Raw genomic sequence first — 19,795 nt, 5'->3', positions numbered from 1 at the left:
ATTGTGGATTTGGGAGCAGAGCAGACTGATCACTTACTGCTGTGTTTGTCCGTCAACCAAACTCCGTGCTGGAACTGTTTCGCTGCTGTGTTGCCTACCACACTGCTGCCATCTCCACTATGCAAAATATGCTGCCTTTCCTCACCCCTTCTGCAAGCCTTCCCTCTGACAACAAAGCATGATATGTTTAAATTATCAAAAGAATTGCAAAGGTCGATCAAATCATAAAAACTGAACTATAGAGTTTCTTAGGGTAAGATTATTAAAATCCACCTGTTTACAACTACAAAAAAAAAAAAAAAGGAAAAAGAAAATAAATCAAATGCCTAAGTGCATCTTTTGAAATAAGTGATTTCCTGTTTTCAGGAAAAAAATGTGCATTATTTATTCTACTTTTTGCAAAAAAGCAGTTTGGCAACTTGACTACAAAAGTCTATTTTCTTGATACCAATGTCATTACTAAAATTGGGACAGGGCATGCCATAATTGCTGGTGCCAAAGAGGTGATTATACCACTCTGAAACACCACAAAATGTGCAATCCGAAAGACCTAGAAGGAGAAATTACAGCACTTACCACCAGTCCTTACAGCTTAAAAAATGTCACTGTTAACACCATTGCTTTTGGAACAAGCTTTGTCTCTGACTATTTTTCCCTGACATCTGATTATTTCATCCTGTTGATTCCAAGAATCAACAATTTTGATAAAAGGCACTTTTCAAGCAGGTGTTTTCAGCAAAACCCAGCCTACGTGTCCAAAACTCTGCTAAGCTGATCACACATGTGGCTGTATGTTTATGTGCCCTCACCAGCTGGCACCATTGTAGATGCACCATCCGTCACTGTGCCTAACCTCTAATTCTGTAGCAGAACTCACTGTCAAAGTTTTTGGCTCCCATAGAGAAACCTGAAGCAGACATGGGGCCCCCTGGCAGCTGAGGGAGGGACACTGCTATTTTACTGTATAAGCTAATCAGGAAATCCTTTGTTTTGTTCTTTACTTTTGCAGGAATGAATTTGGATAAGAAGGTACAAAACCCTGTTCTTTCACTGGATGAGTCATCTGGAGTGATGAATCATTTTATCCCCTTCTGTGTTTCCATTTCCCTACCTGCAAAATGGGTACTTTGTAAAGTACTAACAGCTCTGACCATTAAAAAGAAAACATGTCATAAGAGCTAAAATTGCTATTATGGGGGTAGTATTAAAAGCAATAGAACTATCATAAACATTGCTTTTCAAGAAACTATCAGACTATCAAAAAAGATTTGTGTGGGAAAAAGAGACATTTAGAAATTTTACTGGTTTTCTTCAAAGTAAACATGAAAAAATGGGAAGAACAGAAGAAAAGAAAGACTTGCTTATTGTTCCAGTAAATATACTTTTCAAGACTTTCTCATAATATAAAATTGAGTGAAAGAAGACATTAGACCTAGTATTTCTGTAACATTTGGAAGAAAAATGGAAGGAATAATGGTAACCCTTTTCTCCACCAGTCTCCACTCAGAAAAAATGAAAATAAAAAGAAAAGAAAAAGAAAAGGAAGAAAAAGAAAAAGGAAGAAAGAAATTAGAAGAAAATAGAAAAGAAGAAAAAAGAAAGAAAAGAAAAAATATAAAAGAAAAGAAAAAGAAAAAACAGAAAAAAGAAAAGAAAAGAAAAGAAAAGAAAAGAAAAGAAAAGAAAAGAAAAGAAAAGAAAAGAAAAGAAAAGAAAAGAAAAGAAAAGAAAAGAAAAGAAAAGAAAAGAAAAGAAAAGAAAAGAAAAAAGAAAATGAAAGAAAATTAAAGAAAAGAGAAAAAAAGAAAATAAAAGAAAAAAAGAAAAGAAAAGAAAAGAAAAGAAAAGAAAAGAAAAGAAAAGAAAAGAAAAGAAAAGAAAAGAAAAGAAAAGAAAAGAAAAGAAAAGAAAAGAAAAGAGAAAAGAAAAAAGAAAAGAAAAGAAAAGAAAAGAAAAGAAAAGAAAAGAAAAGAAAAGAAAAGAAAAGAAAAGAAAAGAAAAGAAAAGAAAAGAAAAGAAAAGAAAAGAAAAGAAAAGAAAAGAAAAGAAAAGAAAAGAAAAGAAAAGAAAAGAGAAAAGAAAAGAGAAAAAAAAAAGAAAAAAGAAAAGAAAGGAAAAGAAAAAAAAAAGAAAGGAGAAAAGTAATTATTTCAACAGAGGAAACATTACTGAGGTCTAAAGGAGAGAAACCTGACAGTGGCCAAATACATGCTTGGCATACCACACTATACAGCCCTGCCAGGACAGCACGTGTGTGAGCGTCTCCTCCTGGGATGCTGGTACTTCTGCCTTAAGAAAGTCTCGACAGCACGTATTTTCCTTTATTTTTCTTTTTTCACCACCTCCAGCCATGGCTCTTTGACAACTGACCAGAACCTGCCCATCCATGAGAAAGACATGCCATTAAAAAGGCAGTCACCCAAGAAGGCATGTGTACTATTACCTATCTTCTTTGGAATTTTTCTGTGAGGGTTAAAAGTTCAGGCAGTAAAGACAGAACCTTGTTTATATCTGACCTCTCTAATGCATAACTGAAGTATCACCACTGAAATACCAATGCAGTTTTTGCTAATAAATTTAAGTGTCAACATGTATGCAACTTAGAAACAGTAAGTATAAATTTGCAGAATATTTATGGGTTTGTACAATTTCAGAGATTTATACAAGGATGCTTGAGACATGAAGTTTTTGATTAAAACTAAACAAAATCCTCCAGGAGTATTTAAAATAGAGAAGAAAGGATGGAATATATGTGTTTATACTTCAAACATGAAAGTTGCTACAATTCCCGGACACCTGAGGAAGTGACATAACCAATGAGAGTATTTACATTTTTTTAATCTTCATGCACTACTATGTTACACAGTAATGTTTGTGATTGTCTCTATGTTCCATCCTTTACGGAAAGCTGGATTTAATCTATTTTCCGAGCAGCTGCAATGAAGAATATTGCACAAGAGCTGACTCTGCAAAGCTAAATTTCAGGAAACAGCTCCTTTTCTTTTGCTTCAATGAATACAGTGTCTGAAACTAATTTAACATCAAAAGAAAAGAGGTAACTTTGAAACCAGGTACTGGTCCTGAGCACACCAGCATACTCTGTACACAGAGATGATACAGCAGTGTCAAAGAGGTTTGGAAGGCTGCTCTCAAAATTGTTGTTCAGCAGAATTATTAGGATAAAATCCGTAACTTGATAAGAGAATATATGCACACTTACAGAAGAAGATTGGCAGATAAAGGTGGAATGGACTGGAAATGTGTGGAGAAAGAAACAAAATAAAGGATCTTTATCCTGCAAGCTTATTCTTTTTAATACACAAATATCTCTAGCTAACAAAATTCTATTTACTAATACTTTTCATTAAAGATTGAAGGAAAGCGATGTAATAATGAGCAAAAGTACATTCCAAGAGCAGCTAGCCGTTAGATTTTCTTCTTCAGTTACAACACTGCAGTGGATTTTTAATTAATATCATGATTTTATTATTATTGTATTTCAATAGTCTCTTCCAAGGAGCTCTGAAAGTAACTAGGAAGTCACTGGAAAAAAACTTTTCTTAATTTTCTTAGTCTGGATTTCCAATTGCCAATGAATATACATGCTTTCTACTAATCTAAAAACATGTAGTGATGCTGAGAGCATAAATATGATGTTATATTTTACTGTTGAAATAAATGTGAGAAAGTTGCAAAGGTAAAATATCAGTAAGTCATATGTTCATCTTACTGACACAGGTGGGACTGCATTTCTGAGGTGGAAAAGCTGTTTGAACAAGATGACAAGCTGTGATAGCTTTACAAAATGTCATTTCCTCATTATTAATTTCCAGCTTTTTCCAAGAATGGAAATTCCAAGAAGAAAAACACATCGCTTCACAGCTGTGAATGCCCTGCTTGCCAAAAATGCAAATGTAATCACCGTCTGTGAATCAAAGACAAGTGGTGGCATTGCTGATAAATATAAGTAAGGACTTCATGGAAACATAGATCTCTAGAGCTGAAAGTCAGATTTGGAAAGGCTGTCAGCGCATGTGCATAACAGCAAGGACATCTGTAATAAACTGGTCAGTACAAAGAAGAACGTAGCTGTAAAACAGAAAATCCTTTTAAGAGGCAGTTGTAGCATTTGAGTTGCTACAAATGCTAAGGCTTTATAAAAGCTGCTGGCACCACTAGGGGTTCAAAGAATGGTTCCTATAATTTTTCCAGCTCAAATCTCTGTCCCTCAAATAACAGAAAACACACATCAGAGATTAAGTCACTAATCATAGTGTTAAGAAGCTTAAAAACAGTGCCTGCATCAATATCAACTGAGTTACTTTGTTTTGGTTTTTTTTTTTTCCAAATTTCCTGGACCCTACACGGCATTGAACCTAAATGGACATTTCAGTCATACTGAAACCTAGGCAAGTATGGGTTTTCCCTTAATAGTACATAATTCAGAGCAGATGGCACTAAAGGGACAACAGAGACATTAAAAGAGATTGGCTTGACCAGTATTTCTAAGGGGATAAACCAAATACACTCCTGCGGACTAGGCTGGAAAGGCCACAGCTTCTACAGCACTGGGCCAGCCAGCATCATCTCCGGGCTCATTAAATGAAGGACACCTGAACAGCTTGCTTGAGAACTGACATGGAATAGGTTGAACAAGTTATTAATTATGCAGCTGTAGTGACTAGAATTCATCATCAGCAAGCTCAGAGCCAGGGGTCCCATTGGCTTGATCCATGTGTTCTCTTACCATGCATTCCAAAAATATTCTAGCTTTTAAAAGATCTCTTACGCTGTGTATATTTCCACTTGAACATTGTATTGTTTTCCTCTGTGTCTATTACTCCTTGATTCTTGTCATATTTCCTCTATATGTGGGTAAAAAGAGTAATGTCACCAGGATTTGCTATGATAACAAGAGGGGTAACAGCCCAGTAAACAGCTTTTCTGTCCTTGGGTTCTAAATCACTGATTTCTTTCTCTTATCAGGACATTCTGAACTGCTAGCAACTTAAGGCAGACAAAAGCATCAACTCAGGACTTAAACATAATAAAGAGGGAGAGAAAATAACTATGTAGTCAGCATTTTGGACACTGTCAGAGATAGTAGGGTCACTATCAAAATGTGCACTGAATAATGAGCAGAAACACTGACACTGAAACTTTGTTTTTTGGGATACTTTATGTATTATGAGCTGCTGAGAAGGGAAATATTACATTTAAAATTTTAAAGGTCTGTTTGTTAAAGCACGAGAAAAGAACTGAAAAATATGAAAGGCGATGTAAAAGTGGATCTACAGCACAGAACCTTTTGTGGACAAAAAAGCCACAGTGCTCACCATGCAAGATATAAACCAAAGAGCAGCCAGACTGACTTAAGCAGAATGCCTTTTTCCTTGTCAAAGAAAAGGCACACAACTACTATCTCATTATCTGATACATACAGAGGTTTATAGTGTAGAATAATGTCAGAAAAGAAGTCAGGGAAACATTACTGTTTTCCAGTCTGGAGAGAAACAGACCACAGTGGCTCCTGACACACATCCAATTCCTTTTTTCAGCCCTGATTTATAGAAAGAACACAATCAGGTCTGATCTGACATTTTCAATAATCTCCAAAAAAATAAAGTGGGTATTAAAGAATGGATAAATCCGCACAAGTTTAGAGAAGAAACAAGAGCCAGAATATGAGCCAGGAAGGAAAATTCAATAGCTGTAAATAAGTATTTGCTTAATTTATGGCATAAAGTTTCTCCCATGTAAATTAAGAGAGGACTTGTTTCCAAGTAAACAAGATGCCAGGAATGGTCTGAGCAGGGTCTCTTTGAAACAGCAGCTTTTACTCCATGAATTGTATGATTGCCAGGTGGTTGAATGATTGGCAAGATATAATATTAATAGTAGGAAATGAAATTATTACAGAATTATAGGATATTTCAACCTCTGTATTCAGTAGTGGTTTAAGACTAAAATAATGTAAAATTCAAGAAAACAACAAGAAAACCTGAAACTTATTTGGAAGCACTAGCAACATCCCCCGTAATGTTCCTTTCAGCCCAGCTGCCTAGCTACCAACTACTTTCAAGATGTACTTTACAGAAGCATGCTCAAGTGGAGCAGTCCCTTGTATATTTTCAATTGCTTTCACATCACTGAACATGCTTAGAAGAAAACTTGTGTTACAACGGAAATGGGTAAAGACTTGAGACTTTGGAATCAGCAAGGGATCTCTCCAGGGCCTTAGTACAATTTACAGTCCAAAAGGATGTACAGTGGGCTTTCTCTCCCTTTCCATTACTAACCTTTTTAGGGTAACTTTGTGTGTTTCTTCTCAGTAGCCAAAAAATTATGCAAGAACAGCAATAAGGGACTAATACGGCCCCTACTCCTGAAAAATGTCTGCTGATGAGTATAACGAGAACAGCTACCAGGAGATATACTGATGTTACTTTTGCTCTTTTGTGACTTTGCATCTTCATTTGTTGCAAATTTTCATTTGTCATAAGTGAACGTGTTCCACTTTACCATTATTGAGTCTGTCAGAGCTAGCTTAAGTAGTGGTCTTCCAATCTTACTGCAAGAGAAGACCTGCTGATTTTTAAACATGCATCTTTATTTGATCATATTTCTGAATACAAAATGGGGCAGTACCTGCCTAAAATTCTTTTACACAGCTTCAGGCTTATCAGACTGAAAATGATTAAAAAATGTACACAGGAATTGGAAGAGATCTATCTAGCATTTGTGGAATGGCATTTCAGGTGGACGTCCTTCCTTCATATTTCCTTTCTCCTACATACTTGCAGCCCCAGCAGATAAAGGCAATTACCCTAACATCTTTATGCAAAGCATGAAAAATAAATATACACATGAATCGAGAATAAGAAGTAAATATACAAAACAAAATGATAGTTTTTGTTTTTAAAAAAGTTGCCAACGTTGCTTGACAAAACTTGAAATCCCCATTTGTTTATAGATCAGTCTGGGAAGATTTACAGCGCAGATTTGCACAGATGTTTGAACATGGAGAGGCTCCCTAATATCCATAGGGAGAGATCTCAGACGAAACTGGGAGCACCTGTGTGTGTTAGGATGTCACTCCTGATTTTCTGAACAGCCCTCCAGGACTATACTATTTCCTTTGTTGACTACACAGCATGGGTGTCTCTTTAGAAAACATCTAGCAGATCTTTTTCTTATCTTTTAATTTCTGAAGCTTTGAAACAAAATGTATAACTTTTTCTATCATCATTGTCTTTTACTTTTAAATGTAATAGCTGAGAATTTCACAACTGTAAGCATTTCATTTATATAAAAATTACTAGATCTATGCCAAGTCAAAAATAATAGAAGCAGATGCATTTTTCTGAATAAAAAAACCCAAAACATGGCTAGGACAAAAGTTAGTATAGGGAAAAGAAAATAGTATTTATGCATACAATTTAATTCAGAAACACCTTATGGTGGCATAAGATGGCAACACTACGACTACAAACTGTTAGAGGGTCACCCATGAAAGTGCAAGACTTAATTTGTCATATATATCATAAAGAATACAGAAGAAGTCACACTGAGACTTCTCATATTAAATATGAAGGAACATAACTTGTGAGGGCTAAATCAAATCTCTAGCACACCAGACACACAGAGATATAAAAGAAGAAACTGCTAGTTACAGTACTTAATATATATAGTGGTTTACGTAGATAGGTAAATATATACAAGTCCACAAAACCACACTTGCCCAAGTTTATAGGCATCACGTGTAAAGTACAAATAAAGAAAAAGGATTAAGCTGCTTAGAACACAACTGGATTTGTGATACAGCAATAAGGATATCAAACCGTGTAGAAGATGAAAGATGCAGTAACACAATTATGTGATTGCTCAGTTTCAGGCACTTTATATCTGGATGTTTTGAAGGCAAAAAATGTAACCCAGTGATTTCTTTTTTCCAATGAAATGAAGTTAACATTATGAAAATAACAGATTTGTTGCAGTCTCACAGGGGCAAATTTTCATGACATTCAAACGAGGAAGGCTATTTCAAACTCAGTTGGAAATGAAGATTTAAAGGCAAATAAGAACACAAAAAACGCAAAAGAAAAATGAGGAGAAGAAAAAGTAAACTAGCTATGGAATCAGGCCCCAGATAGTAAGGCAAACGTACAGAGGTATGATAAAAGGAAAATAGATGTTGGCTAAGTCAAGCAAACATCACATGTCAAACGACAGCACTGCTCACAAGCTAACTACGGACTTTTCTGAGACTATATAGATAATTATGAATATAAAGCTCTAAGAAGGAAGCTCTTGGACTGTACCTATGTAGGATCTGTGAACTTTCTTTGAAACATATTATGGGTACGTGTTATAGAGCTATTTGTAGGGTCTGATACAATTACACATGGGATTTTTTTTCAAAACATTGATAACTAAACAATACAACTTCACCAAAACCAAAACTTCTTTCTCACACACAAATGATTACTATTATTATTACTACTATTATTAGGGATAAATTTCAGAATTATCAGAACTTTCTTCATCAAAATAAACCATGAGGTGCTGTTATAAAACTAGCAAATTAAATGGACAAGAAACAAATAAAAGTAATGAGTTCCTCTGGGCTTCTTGAATCTTCAAAACTGAGGTCATAAGCAAAATCATTTTCTGTCATTTAGTTTCTAAAGCTGAGCAATGTTCTATCTTTCTACACATAACAGGTTTGAAAATGTTTCCTAATTTTTGATGAAAAACATTTAGAAGATCATTTCATGTTATGCCCATGTCATGAACCTATTTAAGTCATACACACATCTTCAAAATATCACCAATGACAACAACTAAAGGAGGTTAGAAATCTACTTACACTTTTTGTAATGTTCTAGTGCCTATTAGTCTGAATTAAAAGCCACAGAAGCTGAAATCTTGTGGGAATCATAGTAATAAAGTTGAGTCATTTGTGCTGTCATTAGAATGATCATGATGACATCACTGTTCAGTGACTTTGTGTGTGCTAACTGACCATGCTTTGAGCACAAGGTTCTTTTAATATTTCATTAAGCCTAAGCAGCTAGTTTGTTCTTGCTGCTGTGTTCTAAAACATTATATTCTGTACTGGACTGCCTTTGCTCTGTATTAATAGTCTCATATTATAAAATATTAAAGTATGTATTCAGCATAAGCTAAGTTCGTTGCATTAGAATTAATTAATCTGGTTAAATGTGCACACTGAAGGTGTCCATTTACAAGTTAGATTCCATTTATTCATAAAATTATATATATTATTATGTATTATTAATATACAGTGGAGCTTTTGTTGATAAGTTCAGTGACATCAAAAGCACATCTCCTCCTGGGACAGCCATCTCAAGTATGAGATGTAAGTCATACCCAGAAAGAAAGTAATTCTCTCTACTGAGAGCCAGAGGTTACTACCTAAAGCATGGCAGACACCTATCCTTAGGTGAGCTGAATTCTGTCTGTTGTGCCTTACACTGTAATTTTGCCTCTCAGGAAATCGTGTCAGAAGAATGGTGCCTCTCATCTTGGAAAAAAAAAATAAAAAAATAAAGGAACATTTCAGCCAAGATAAGGGAAGGGAATAAAAGGGAGAGGATTTTGATCAAGGCATTTCAACAGTGATCCAGATTTGGGTTACCTCCTATCCTCAGTTGAATAAGCTGTAAATGCGCTTTTAGTCCTTTAGGCTGAGCTCCCCATGAAGCTTGCTGCCAGTCTTTGCTTATGTTATGCTTGGGATAGACACTGAAGTGCCTTGTCTCCACTGCCCTCAATGTCCAGTTACATTCAAATGGAACTTTGTCCATAACCAGCTAATCTACAGATTTGCAAAGGGAGGTGTGAGAACTAACTGTGCTTTAAAGACAAGATTATATCCTCAGGAAAATTTGGAGCAGACTGTTTGAACACTAAAGTGAGGGGCAGTGAAATACAGTGTGTGCTTGCATGTGGTGGAGGAGGGGGAACAATATATGTTTTTCTGAATATAGCTTGAAAAAGAATGTCTCTGAGGAAGTGCCTTTTGCCTGAGTCAAAGTTTGCCATTTGTTCTGTTTGGCATGGTTTGCAATTTTTTTGCTTATTTAAGGAAACATTGATTATTTTAAGACAGCAGTTCCTATCACACTCATGTTAAAGTAATTGTATTTAATGCTCGCAAGTCTGATTAATACTCTCTAAAAAAAATTGCAGAGATGACACCATGCCAAAAGACTGTTTTGGCCAGAAAAAATAGTAAAAATTCTCTTAAAATTGCTGACTCAACTTGAAATGGAAGTAAAAAAAAAAAAAATAGCATACTGGGCATCACCAAGAAAGGTGCTGAGAAAGAAAGCAAGTGTAATTTTAATACTGTATAAAAATCTTGGTGTGTCCATGTTTTGAGTAATGGACACTGTTTGGTCTATATATTGCAAGAACACAGTAGTGTTTGAGCAAATCCAATGAACAGTAGGTAAAACTATCAAGGGACGGGGCAGAAGCCTATTTAGGAAAATCTAAGGAGGCTAAAAATTTTCAGTTGCTATAGGAAAAGCCTGAGGAGGTTATGACCAAGCTTTACAAAATCATGAAGCTTGTGGAAAAAGTGAATGCAGAATCTTTCAGCAAACCCCACAATGACAGAACTAAAAGACACTTGTTGAAACCAGCAGTACATACGTGAAAAAAGTGCTTTCCTATGTAAAACAGTTCTCAGAACGCTGTGGGGGAAGACGGAATCATCAAATTAAAACAACAGACTAGACAAATCATAGGCAACAGGTCCTTAGATAGACTTTGAAAGGTACAAGTAAAGCTGAACCATGAAACACTGTGACACTAGTAGATGCTGGTCAATATGATGGAAATGGACTGCAGAAATTAGACAGGCTTTCATTTTTTCCTGTTGTTGCAGATGAAGACAGAATACTAGGTTAAGCGGGCCATTGGTCAGGGCCAGTAGGACATGTCTTATATTGTTAGAAAATACAACACTTGATCACCTCGAACTCTACCCTTAATTCACTAGACAAAAGAACATTTGTTCCCATTTCATTTTTTAAAAAGAACACTGTTTAACATATCACACTCTGCTAAGTAGTGTAATGTTGACTATACAGGCTTTATCAGTATCACTAACTCTGGCAGAGTAAATAAAAGCGTTCATACCACCTTGAATTTCTATTGTCATCATGATTTAAGGCACACACCACTTATGAAAGCCTCTTTTTCTAAAAGAAGTCACATATGAATTTCATCAAAGTCAGACTTCATGGAAGAAAGGTCATATCTAGCTTGCAGGCTTTGTTCAGCACTCAGAACCACCACCCCCCCCTCCCAATTATGCATCTGATGTTTGGTACTTCAGTGTCTTCACGAGTCTGTACACTGTGCAGCTTTCACTGAATTTTTCCAATGGACTATATTCAGAATCTTCAACTACTAAAAGTGTAACTGAAAATTATGTGAGGATCCAACCCTCTTTTGTTCAAGAATAGTTTCATAAGCTACAGCAACAGGGGACAGGTAATACTGCCAGCACTGACAACAGCCACTTGCCTCCCACAGACAATAATAATGCTGGAGAGGAAGAAAGATTCATGCAGTACAGGAATAAAAAGTGGTACGCATGCTGTTAATACTATTCACAGTAATATTTACATGCTGTTCTCTGCCCTGTAGATAAAGATTCCTTCAAAGAATAAGTTGGTTTTGTTCATGATCTACCCTGCACTGGGATTCCCAGTCTGAAAGTCAGCGTTTACTTCAAATATAGCTGTGATGCCATTAACTGATAGGTATATGACTCATTCAATAGCATTTATTATATATATTTATCATCTTTACACTGGCAATATGCTTGCTAGCACCAAGCGATTAACGAAGGAACTGTTTTGGGATGGCAGTGTGAAGTAGCCACAGCTACCTCCCTGCAGATGTGGGTACCAAAAGATTAGGTCACCCTTATGGCAGGCTTCTACTTTGTGGTACTGTTAAGTCAGGAAATCAGTGCAGTTATGTCAGGGTAGCACAGCTGGATCTCATCTCATTCTTCTGTCCTACCTTTTCTGCCCCAGAACAACACTATCTACTGATGTTAAGCCACAAACATTTTCTTCTCTCCATTCAATAAATGCTTCATTTATCAGCCCTATTTTGATCTACATATTAAGGGAACAGTCATGGAAAGTTAATCAAATACATCAGTTTTGTTCCCCTTACCTATCAATGTGTTACATACTGAGAAAGTCATACTTTACAACATCCTTCAGCAATTTCCAATCTACTTAACTTCATGATATCCCAGACAAGTAATATTACCCACTGCTGGAGTTAAATAAGAACAGGTGCGTTGGTCTATAGAATACCATAATCTGAATCATTGAAGGCCTCTGCTCCTAGGGGCACTGGGGAGGCTGGGATGTGCCCTTTGCAGATCAGCCAACCCTAAGTTCCAAAAAACAGGAAAGCCTGAATTGGCATCTGTTACAAAATATAGATAAAGACATAAGAAGACCAACCCACAAAGTAAACAGATAACTATCAACTCTAGACATGCCACGCAGAAGGGACTGTGGCAAAAAGCTGACTATGGTTCTGAGGCTTATTAGTTCTTTGGGCTAATTATCTGTATCACGAAAAAACAAAGTTCTAAAATCTGATCAGCTACTCCTTTTCCAGCCAGTAAGCTGCTGCCCAACAACCCTGGCTGATGGCTTGACTTGCCAACAATTCTCCACCTAAACTTCCTCCAAAACACATTTGTTGTTGTTTTTTTTTTTTTTCTTGTAAGTTAAAATTTACCTTTCATTACAAAAGGAAAAAAAAAATCCAAAATGAAACAAACAAAACCAAACCAACACAATAGAAATACAACACGTTCTGTGGAACACTGCTGCTCTACTGTCCAGTGACAAACAGTCAAGAACCTGGAGTCATATTCTCATTTAAAGGCATAGGTTTCACCTTACAGTAGGTTTCCTTGTTACTACCTTGTTACTACCTGGTTATTTCTTCTCAGGAATAACAAGACAAATCAATTGTCTTCACTGAAAATTCTGTACCATCATTTATCCCTTCCAGACTATTCCCCAGAAATGTTCTCGTTCACAATCACACTTCACAATCACATTCTGAATTTAAGGAATGCATAGGAATGAGTGGCAGAAATGAGCAACATTAATGTAACAGGCAGTAATCCTTAAATAAGTCACCCTTTTATTTTGCACAAATACCAACCATCTGCTTTTACTTCAGTCACTATTAACCATCAGGAAAAATATTGCAAAGTGCATCAGAAAGAGGTTTGCCTACAGGCCCTACCTATTGTTATGCTAAGCAGGAGAAGCCAGACCTTACTGAGCCAATTTTGCAAGGGGAAGCATCAGCACAGTGTGGGCTCACCCGCACCTCCTCAAAGCCAGCTGGTGCATTCCTGCACACTACCAGCAGGTGATACCTTTTGGACGCTTTATAATACTGGTATTGAAAAGAGTATTGTGCTTACACCACGTACCCTGAAGTTACTGCACCTTTTAGACAGAGGGTGAGTGTGACTTCGGGGAAATGAGAGCAGAGGTTTCTCTGCCTTAAGTCTCTCCCATCCTCTCAGAGGTCTCCATGTGTTGGGAGCCTGGTTTCTTTTCTTCATGGGAACTTTGTTCCCACGGGAAACTAAACTGCAAGGACATCCTGGGACCTTTTCTCTCCAACTCTTGGAAGAATTGTATGAATTATATCCACACTTCAGTACAACCCTGTCACTCAAGTAAGGGACAGTTACTCTTGAGTCACTCAAGAGAGTACCCTGTGCTCTCTCACAAGCTTTGTGAGAGAAAATTCCTGAGAATTTTCTCACATTCTCCCATCTTCTCCTTCCTCCCAGTTACTCCTACTCCTCCAAAACACAGCAAGATACCTGGGTTAACAGATAAAGAAAGGAGAATTACAAGCACTATCTCTCCCTGAACATCCTTAACATTCATCAGTGCTCTTGACTTCATCATGTTCCTACACATTTTGGGGCTGTTTAATACTGCAGTGAGACTGCAGTGTTGCTATCCTTTCCCACAGAACTGCACTGAGCAGCACTGACCTATGGGGACAAACACACAGAGTCCTAAGTCTGCTGGTTAAGAACACCAATCAAAATCATTCCAGACTTGGAAACCAGTCCTCCTAAGCCACAGCGTAAAGGGTTGCTCCATTCGGCAGCGTCAGTAGGATGGGCTGGCGTGAGCTTCCACCTCTCCCGAGGCAGCGGAAGCTGAGCTCATACAGGACAGCCAGCGGCTCCCTCCCTTTCTCTCCTCCCTCTGCACTCCAGTTTCCTCTGGTGCCTGGCTGGCGAAGGGCTTGCCTGGCTTTGCTACCCGCCATGTACCTAGTCTAGTCAGCCTCCAAGGATCTCCCCACGAGCCACCTCCAGCCTCAGGTAGTGTCTGCAAATGTCAGTCAGGGTGGCAGAGGATTCCCAATTAGCAGGATTAGAGGATTCCCATGATTAGCAGAACAGGCATTTTCACCTATCAGATCAACATTATAACTAAATGCACCAGCAACGAAAGGGAGGCAGGCAGGTATTTTAACCAGAATACTTGGTAGTCAGATCAGCATGCACATACAGTCTTTGAGGAGTTTTTTTTCTTTGAAATTATTTGTTTTTCCTTGCAAGTATCAGTGCAAGCAGTAATAAAAAGAAATAGATAGATACTGAATTATTTGCACACTTATACGTAGTTATTAAGGTATGTATATTTTAGCTCACTATCTCGGAGACACCCTGCAGATTGTAACACTTTAGCAATACATATTACACTGACATGGTATTACTTTATTATATTTTTAAAAACATATAGAGCTGCTACTTACTGCAGTTATTTCAGCAAAAGTTTTATTACTCAGCGGTTTCTGAGACCAACTAGGACTACTCTTTAGCTTGAGTCATTTTCTTATACTACAAAATGGTGTTAGTAAAGGTAACTGGAAAAAATTGACAACAGCTTTAATGCTAGTACTGACAGGGCTTTAATTCAGAACCAGGACTATTTGAAACATGAACTTTTTAATAGGCAAATATTCAATTATCTTGATGTATTTCCTCACAAAGGAGCGTCCTTAGTTACTAGTCTATGACACAGTAACACAACAGCCATTCATTTCTACGCAAAGGCTATATTTTAAAATACATCTTTTTATACCAGTTAAATACAGCCCTGAACAATTAGTCTATTATGTGTTTATTAAAATGATGGTGGTTTTATTGCAAACACAGAGGAAAAAAATGTGGGAGACACGAAAAGAGGGAATTTATTTTGAATACCTAATAGAAACCTGTCATGTTGGTGCCTTTTAAGCTATATAAAGCATAAAGTTCTCACAAGAAAAAATAATTAAAGACAAAACTTTGCTGACTGCTAACTGAAAAAAATCTGCAAGAAAATCATACACACAAGTTACTAATACAGACTGCTTCTATTCCTCTGAGCCTCTGAGAGGAGGGGGAATGCATGAAACGTTGCACAGCACAGTCTTACACATGCTACTATGAAGTCTGTCTCCTCCCAGGACACTTATTTCTAACAGTCAGTCTACTTATGCTGCAAAACCACATGTAAGTATCCCAAAATAGCTCACACAAACTATAGCTTCATTTCACCCTCCAGCCTCCAGAACTAGAAGCTTTATATTACAACTTTGTTCCTGAAATAAATCTACTGAAGGTACCTTTAAGTGCAAGGACTGAACCTGACTGGTGAATGGGAAAATGTGTGTAATGGGTTAAAAAAAAAAAAAAGTATGTAATGAGTTCTCATTTAAAGAATGCTATGCAAAGTGTTGCACAAGGAAAAGCTGATCTTTTTTTTTTTTTCCTTACTATTAGTTGTGAAACTCAGCAGCTGAACATCTGTAATAGCCATGCAAAATCTAAGTCAAAATTAAACCCTGTGACTTTCTTGGGACATGCCTGTGTGTCATAATAGGAAGGGGAGTTTGAAAGAAACAAACCAAACACATTACCACATTGTGTCGGCAGTCCTTAAGGAGCTGGTAGATCGGGATCTTGGCTTCATAACAATGCTCATTTTGAAAAATTCCTTCAGTAGTTCTAGAAGTCAAACATCAGTTGTCCTGACAAAGCTCTTTCTTAAAGTACTCCATTTTGAACAAAATTTTAAAATCCTCTGCTTTTTAAACCCCTTGAAGTCCGTCTCCTGTAATAATCCAGGCTGTGGAGGAAGGATTCCAACACACTGCAACTCCTTCCTTTTTCACGCTGACTTTACTCTAGCTCTGTGCTGTTCGGAAATGACAGTGCTTTTCTCCTCTGTCTTCTATTGCCCTGGGAGGAACTAGTCTATTTTGAATCTATTCTCCCTGCAGGTCACATGGGAGTGAAGGCAGCTGAAAAGAGTCTCTATCTCTTTCTTGCTGTGTGATAACAACAGGTTTAAAGGTCAAGCTCCCCTTCTTTTTTTTTTTTCCCCCTTTTTTTTTTCTTCTTTTTTTAAACAAAAGAACAATACTGATGGGTAATAAACGAAAGGATGAATGTAAGTTACAGTAACTTAGTGAGTTTGCAGGGAATTTCCACTTAAGAGACACACTAGATAAATTAGTCTCTGTGGAGTAAAGAAAGGATCTTTCATTCCAAGTTAATTAAAAGCCTTACCTAGAAACGTAATTCTTCTTTTTTTTTTTTTCTTTTTCCTCTTGGTCCCTGCCTAAATACTGTGAATAAGTGCTATTATCTAACTTCACAAAACACAACAAATTCCCTGTCTGAAAGACGTTCAAAATACTGTGGGGAAGTTAAGTAAAAATAAAATTCCTTGTTGACTGTTGAACACATACAGACAGCTATTGTTATAAATCACTGAAGGACAAAATACCTCAGCTAAAGTACTCTAACATGACGTCCTCTGTACTTCAGAAAAAGATCTTTTCCTGTTACAATAAATACGTTAATAGTTTATACATTACAAGCAAACTAGCATTTATAATTTCTAGCAAAAAAACCTTTTTTTTAATCAAAAAACTTATAAAAGCTTTGAGAGTTTATTTCTCTTAGGAAATATTAATGTAAGCATATTTGGCAATTACAGCAGTAGAAGAGAAAAAACTGCAGAGAAATGGATAGTGAATATACCATTTAAATTATACATTTTGAATTTTCTATGAACTGTGTTAGAATTGTATTTAAATTGAAAGAGCAAAGTTATTGCTCAACAAGTGGTTACATGCATAATAGCCATTCCTTTGTACAGTCTTTACAAGTGTTGCAGTATATTTCTTTTGATGGTAGTGCAGCTAGGTTTATAATGAAAGCAAGTACAAAAATTGTATTTATAAAATTTATATAGACTTGACAAATAGAAGGAAAACATGATAAATAGGCTATGTGTTAAAATATAAAAAAAACCCAAAAAACAACAAAAACAAATAAGAATGAGCATAAAGTGTGTAAAGCTCTCTAAACCTTTGCACTTTATAACTGTACAATAAAATGCATTACCAACTACATTGCGTATCAACAGGAAATATCCTAACTACCCTGGAGGCTTGTGTCTGCCATCTGAATATAAAGTGTTCCACAGGAATGTTAATAAGGTTTCTTGCTAAGTATTCTGTTCTTTGTGTTTCCTGGCACCTATCTTCAAATATCACCTAGTGGTTAATGCAGGACCTTTTGTAAGAGTCCTGTGGAACCATAGAAGTTAACCTCCAAGAGTGGAAAAAGCATCTGTGGTAAATTTAGCACAAAGGGTCATACAGTCATGGGACCTCTAGTAACAGTTGGATCTGTCCCTGTGCAGGTCACACGTCTGTAGAAGTAGACATAAATCAGGCACCATGTTGTGAAACTTTTTTATTCCTTAAACAGATGGAATAGGTTATGTAAAAAAAAACCAAATCATACGAAATAGAGGTGCTGGTCTATTACAGAATAGCTGGCCATTTTAAAGGTTTTTCTTTAAATTTGCTGCATTACTTATGCATAAATATGAACATTATTCCCATATCAATGAAGGAACAGTAAGTGAAAGAAAATAAAGCTTCTGATTAAGTGGTTTCACAATAACATGGTGGACTGGAATGTTCAAGTACTACTTCTGCTGTGCCAGACAGTAAATATCTCAGGATTGAGACATTTACTGTATGGCACAGTAAATATCTCAATCCCGAGAACAGTTTGTTCTCAAAAACGTATCAGTCCAGATGCTGCCTCTTACTTGTAGTTAACAGCAATATAACTAGAAATACATGGTATTCTATATAATAAATATTAGCATTTAATATAAATACATTGTATTACAGGTTCTTATGTAATTAAGGTGATGTCTTTCAAGGCAGATTCAGAAAAAATGTCTGCTGTAGATGCAGATCACGAACAGGGGTAGATACTAACACTTATTGCTAAAAATGGTTTCCTTTTTGGTCTTCTTTATCAGCTCCTTAGAAATAAAACCCTGCCCTCCAAGTGCCTGCCAACTTCAGGTGCTATTATGAAATACGTATTAATTAGCTACAAGACGACTGCGGTATTGTAGCCATATTCCAAGCAGTCAGATCAGAGTCAGCCCTCAGGTAGCAACCTTAGAAACACCGGCTTCCTCCAAAAAGGAGGGAGAGAGAGCATACAGTTGTCCAAGGAATGTTAGTTTTATGTGAAATTCAAAATTTTACTTTGGTGAAGCTAAAAAAAGGAAGGACAGTTTCAGAAAATGAGGCATAAAAAGGAGCAACAATAAGCAATCAAAACACCCCTTAATTTTTCATCTGGATTGGTATCTTGCAAGCCGCGTGCAAAGCAAAAGCCATTTGTCAGTGATTTTTCAGCTCTACTAGTGGGAATTTTTTTTTTGCAGGGAATCCAGGGATTTGATAGTATGGGAAGGACAAACCTTTTCTAGAAAAGTTTCTGGGGAAAGCATTAGATGAACTTTGGCAGTTAGCAGTAGTTTTTAATTCATATGAAAACCTGTCGTGCTACCATTAGTATCAACGGCAGTTTTATCTAAGATTTAAATAAAGATAAGAGCATACCAGTCCACTGTGCTCATGGAAGATGACGCAGTATTTATTTTAGGCCCCAGGTCTTGGTATAGAGTCAAAGAATATAAACTCTCAATTTCTCATAACTTGAGGAATTAAATGAGAGAGAAATTAAGAGAAATAAAGAGAATAAAGAGTGAAGTGATAATTCCACACTGATAGCAATGGAAAATTATGATATCAATCAATTGTTTAAATAGCCCTTAAGAAGCCATCAGCAAGAGAAGTAAATGAAACTTCTCAAAGACAGAATAAATCACAGTATCAGATCCAACATCATTATAAGAGGTAATTTACATATCAGAAGATGAAAATGTATATCTGTTAATTGGAAACATTCTTTTTTCCCAGAAAAATATTTTATGAGTGATAGCTACTGCATTTTATGTTATTAAATCCAAAATGAAAAGATGCAAATTATGTACAGATATATATCTAAAGTCCTACCAAAAAAGATAGCATATTCATTGTTGTACACTACCTGTAAAAAGATGTGCATGGCTTTACAGATACACATACAATATAGATAATACCTGAATACATTTATTTGAGATGTGCAACAGACTTTTGTGGCATCTGATTTTCACACGTCATTCTGTAACTTAATAAAAATGGTATTTCTTTTCCTTTTTGGAATCTTTTTTTTTAGGGCTGTAGGAATAAAGACTCTCAAACACAGCTTTTATTGGTCTGCCATCATAGTTAAGACAAGTGTTGACTGCATAATAAAAATGAA

General features: G+C 36.4%; 1 protein-coding gene across 2 annotated transcripts in view; it reads right to left on the bottom strand.

Annotated features, from left to right (window-relative positions):
* The window catches only part of LOC136004829 (3',5'-cyclic-AMP phosphodiesterase 4D), a 353,696-nt gene that overhangs the window by 138,259 nt on the left and 195,642 nt on the right, over window positions 1-19,795 (bottom strand). The window contains exon 1 of one of the 2 annotated variants that reach the window (XM_065661715.1): window positions 16,024-16,363. The exons of the other annotated variant lie outside the window; for it this stretch is intronic. Coding sequence (XP_065517787.1) covers window positions 16,024-16,088 — 65 coding nt within the window. The 5' untranslated portion in view covers window positions 16,089-16,363. Of the gene's footprint in view, window positions 1-16,023; window positions 16,364-19,795 lie in introns of those variants that run through there. 2 annotated transcript variants of the gene reach the window in all.

The sequence above is a fragment of the Lathamus discolor genome, chromosome Z, assembly GCF_037157495.1.
Source record: "Lathamus discolor isolate bLatDis1 chromosome Z, bLatDis1.hap1, whole genome shotgun sequence".
Lineage (NCBI taxonomy): Eukaryota > Metazoa > Chordata > Aves > Psittaciformes > Psittacidae > Lathamus > Lathamus discolor.
Note: the sequence above shows the minus strand (reverse complement) of the source record. Positions and strands in the feature narration are given on the sequence as shown.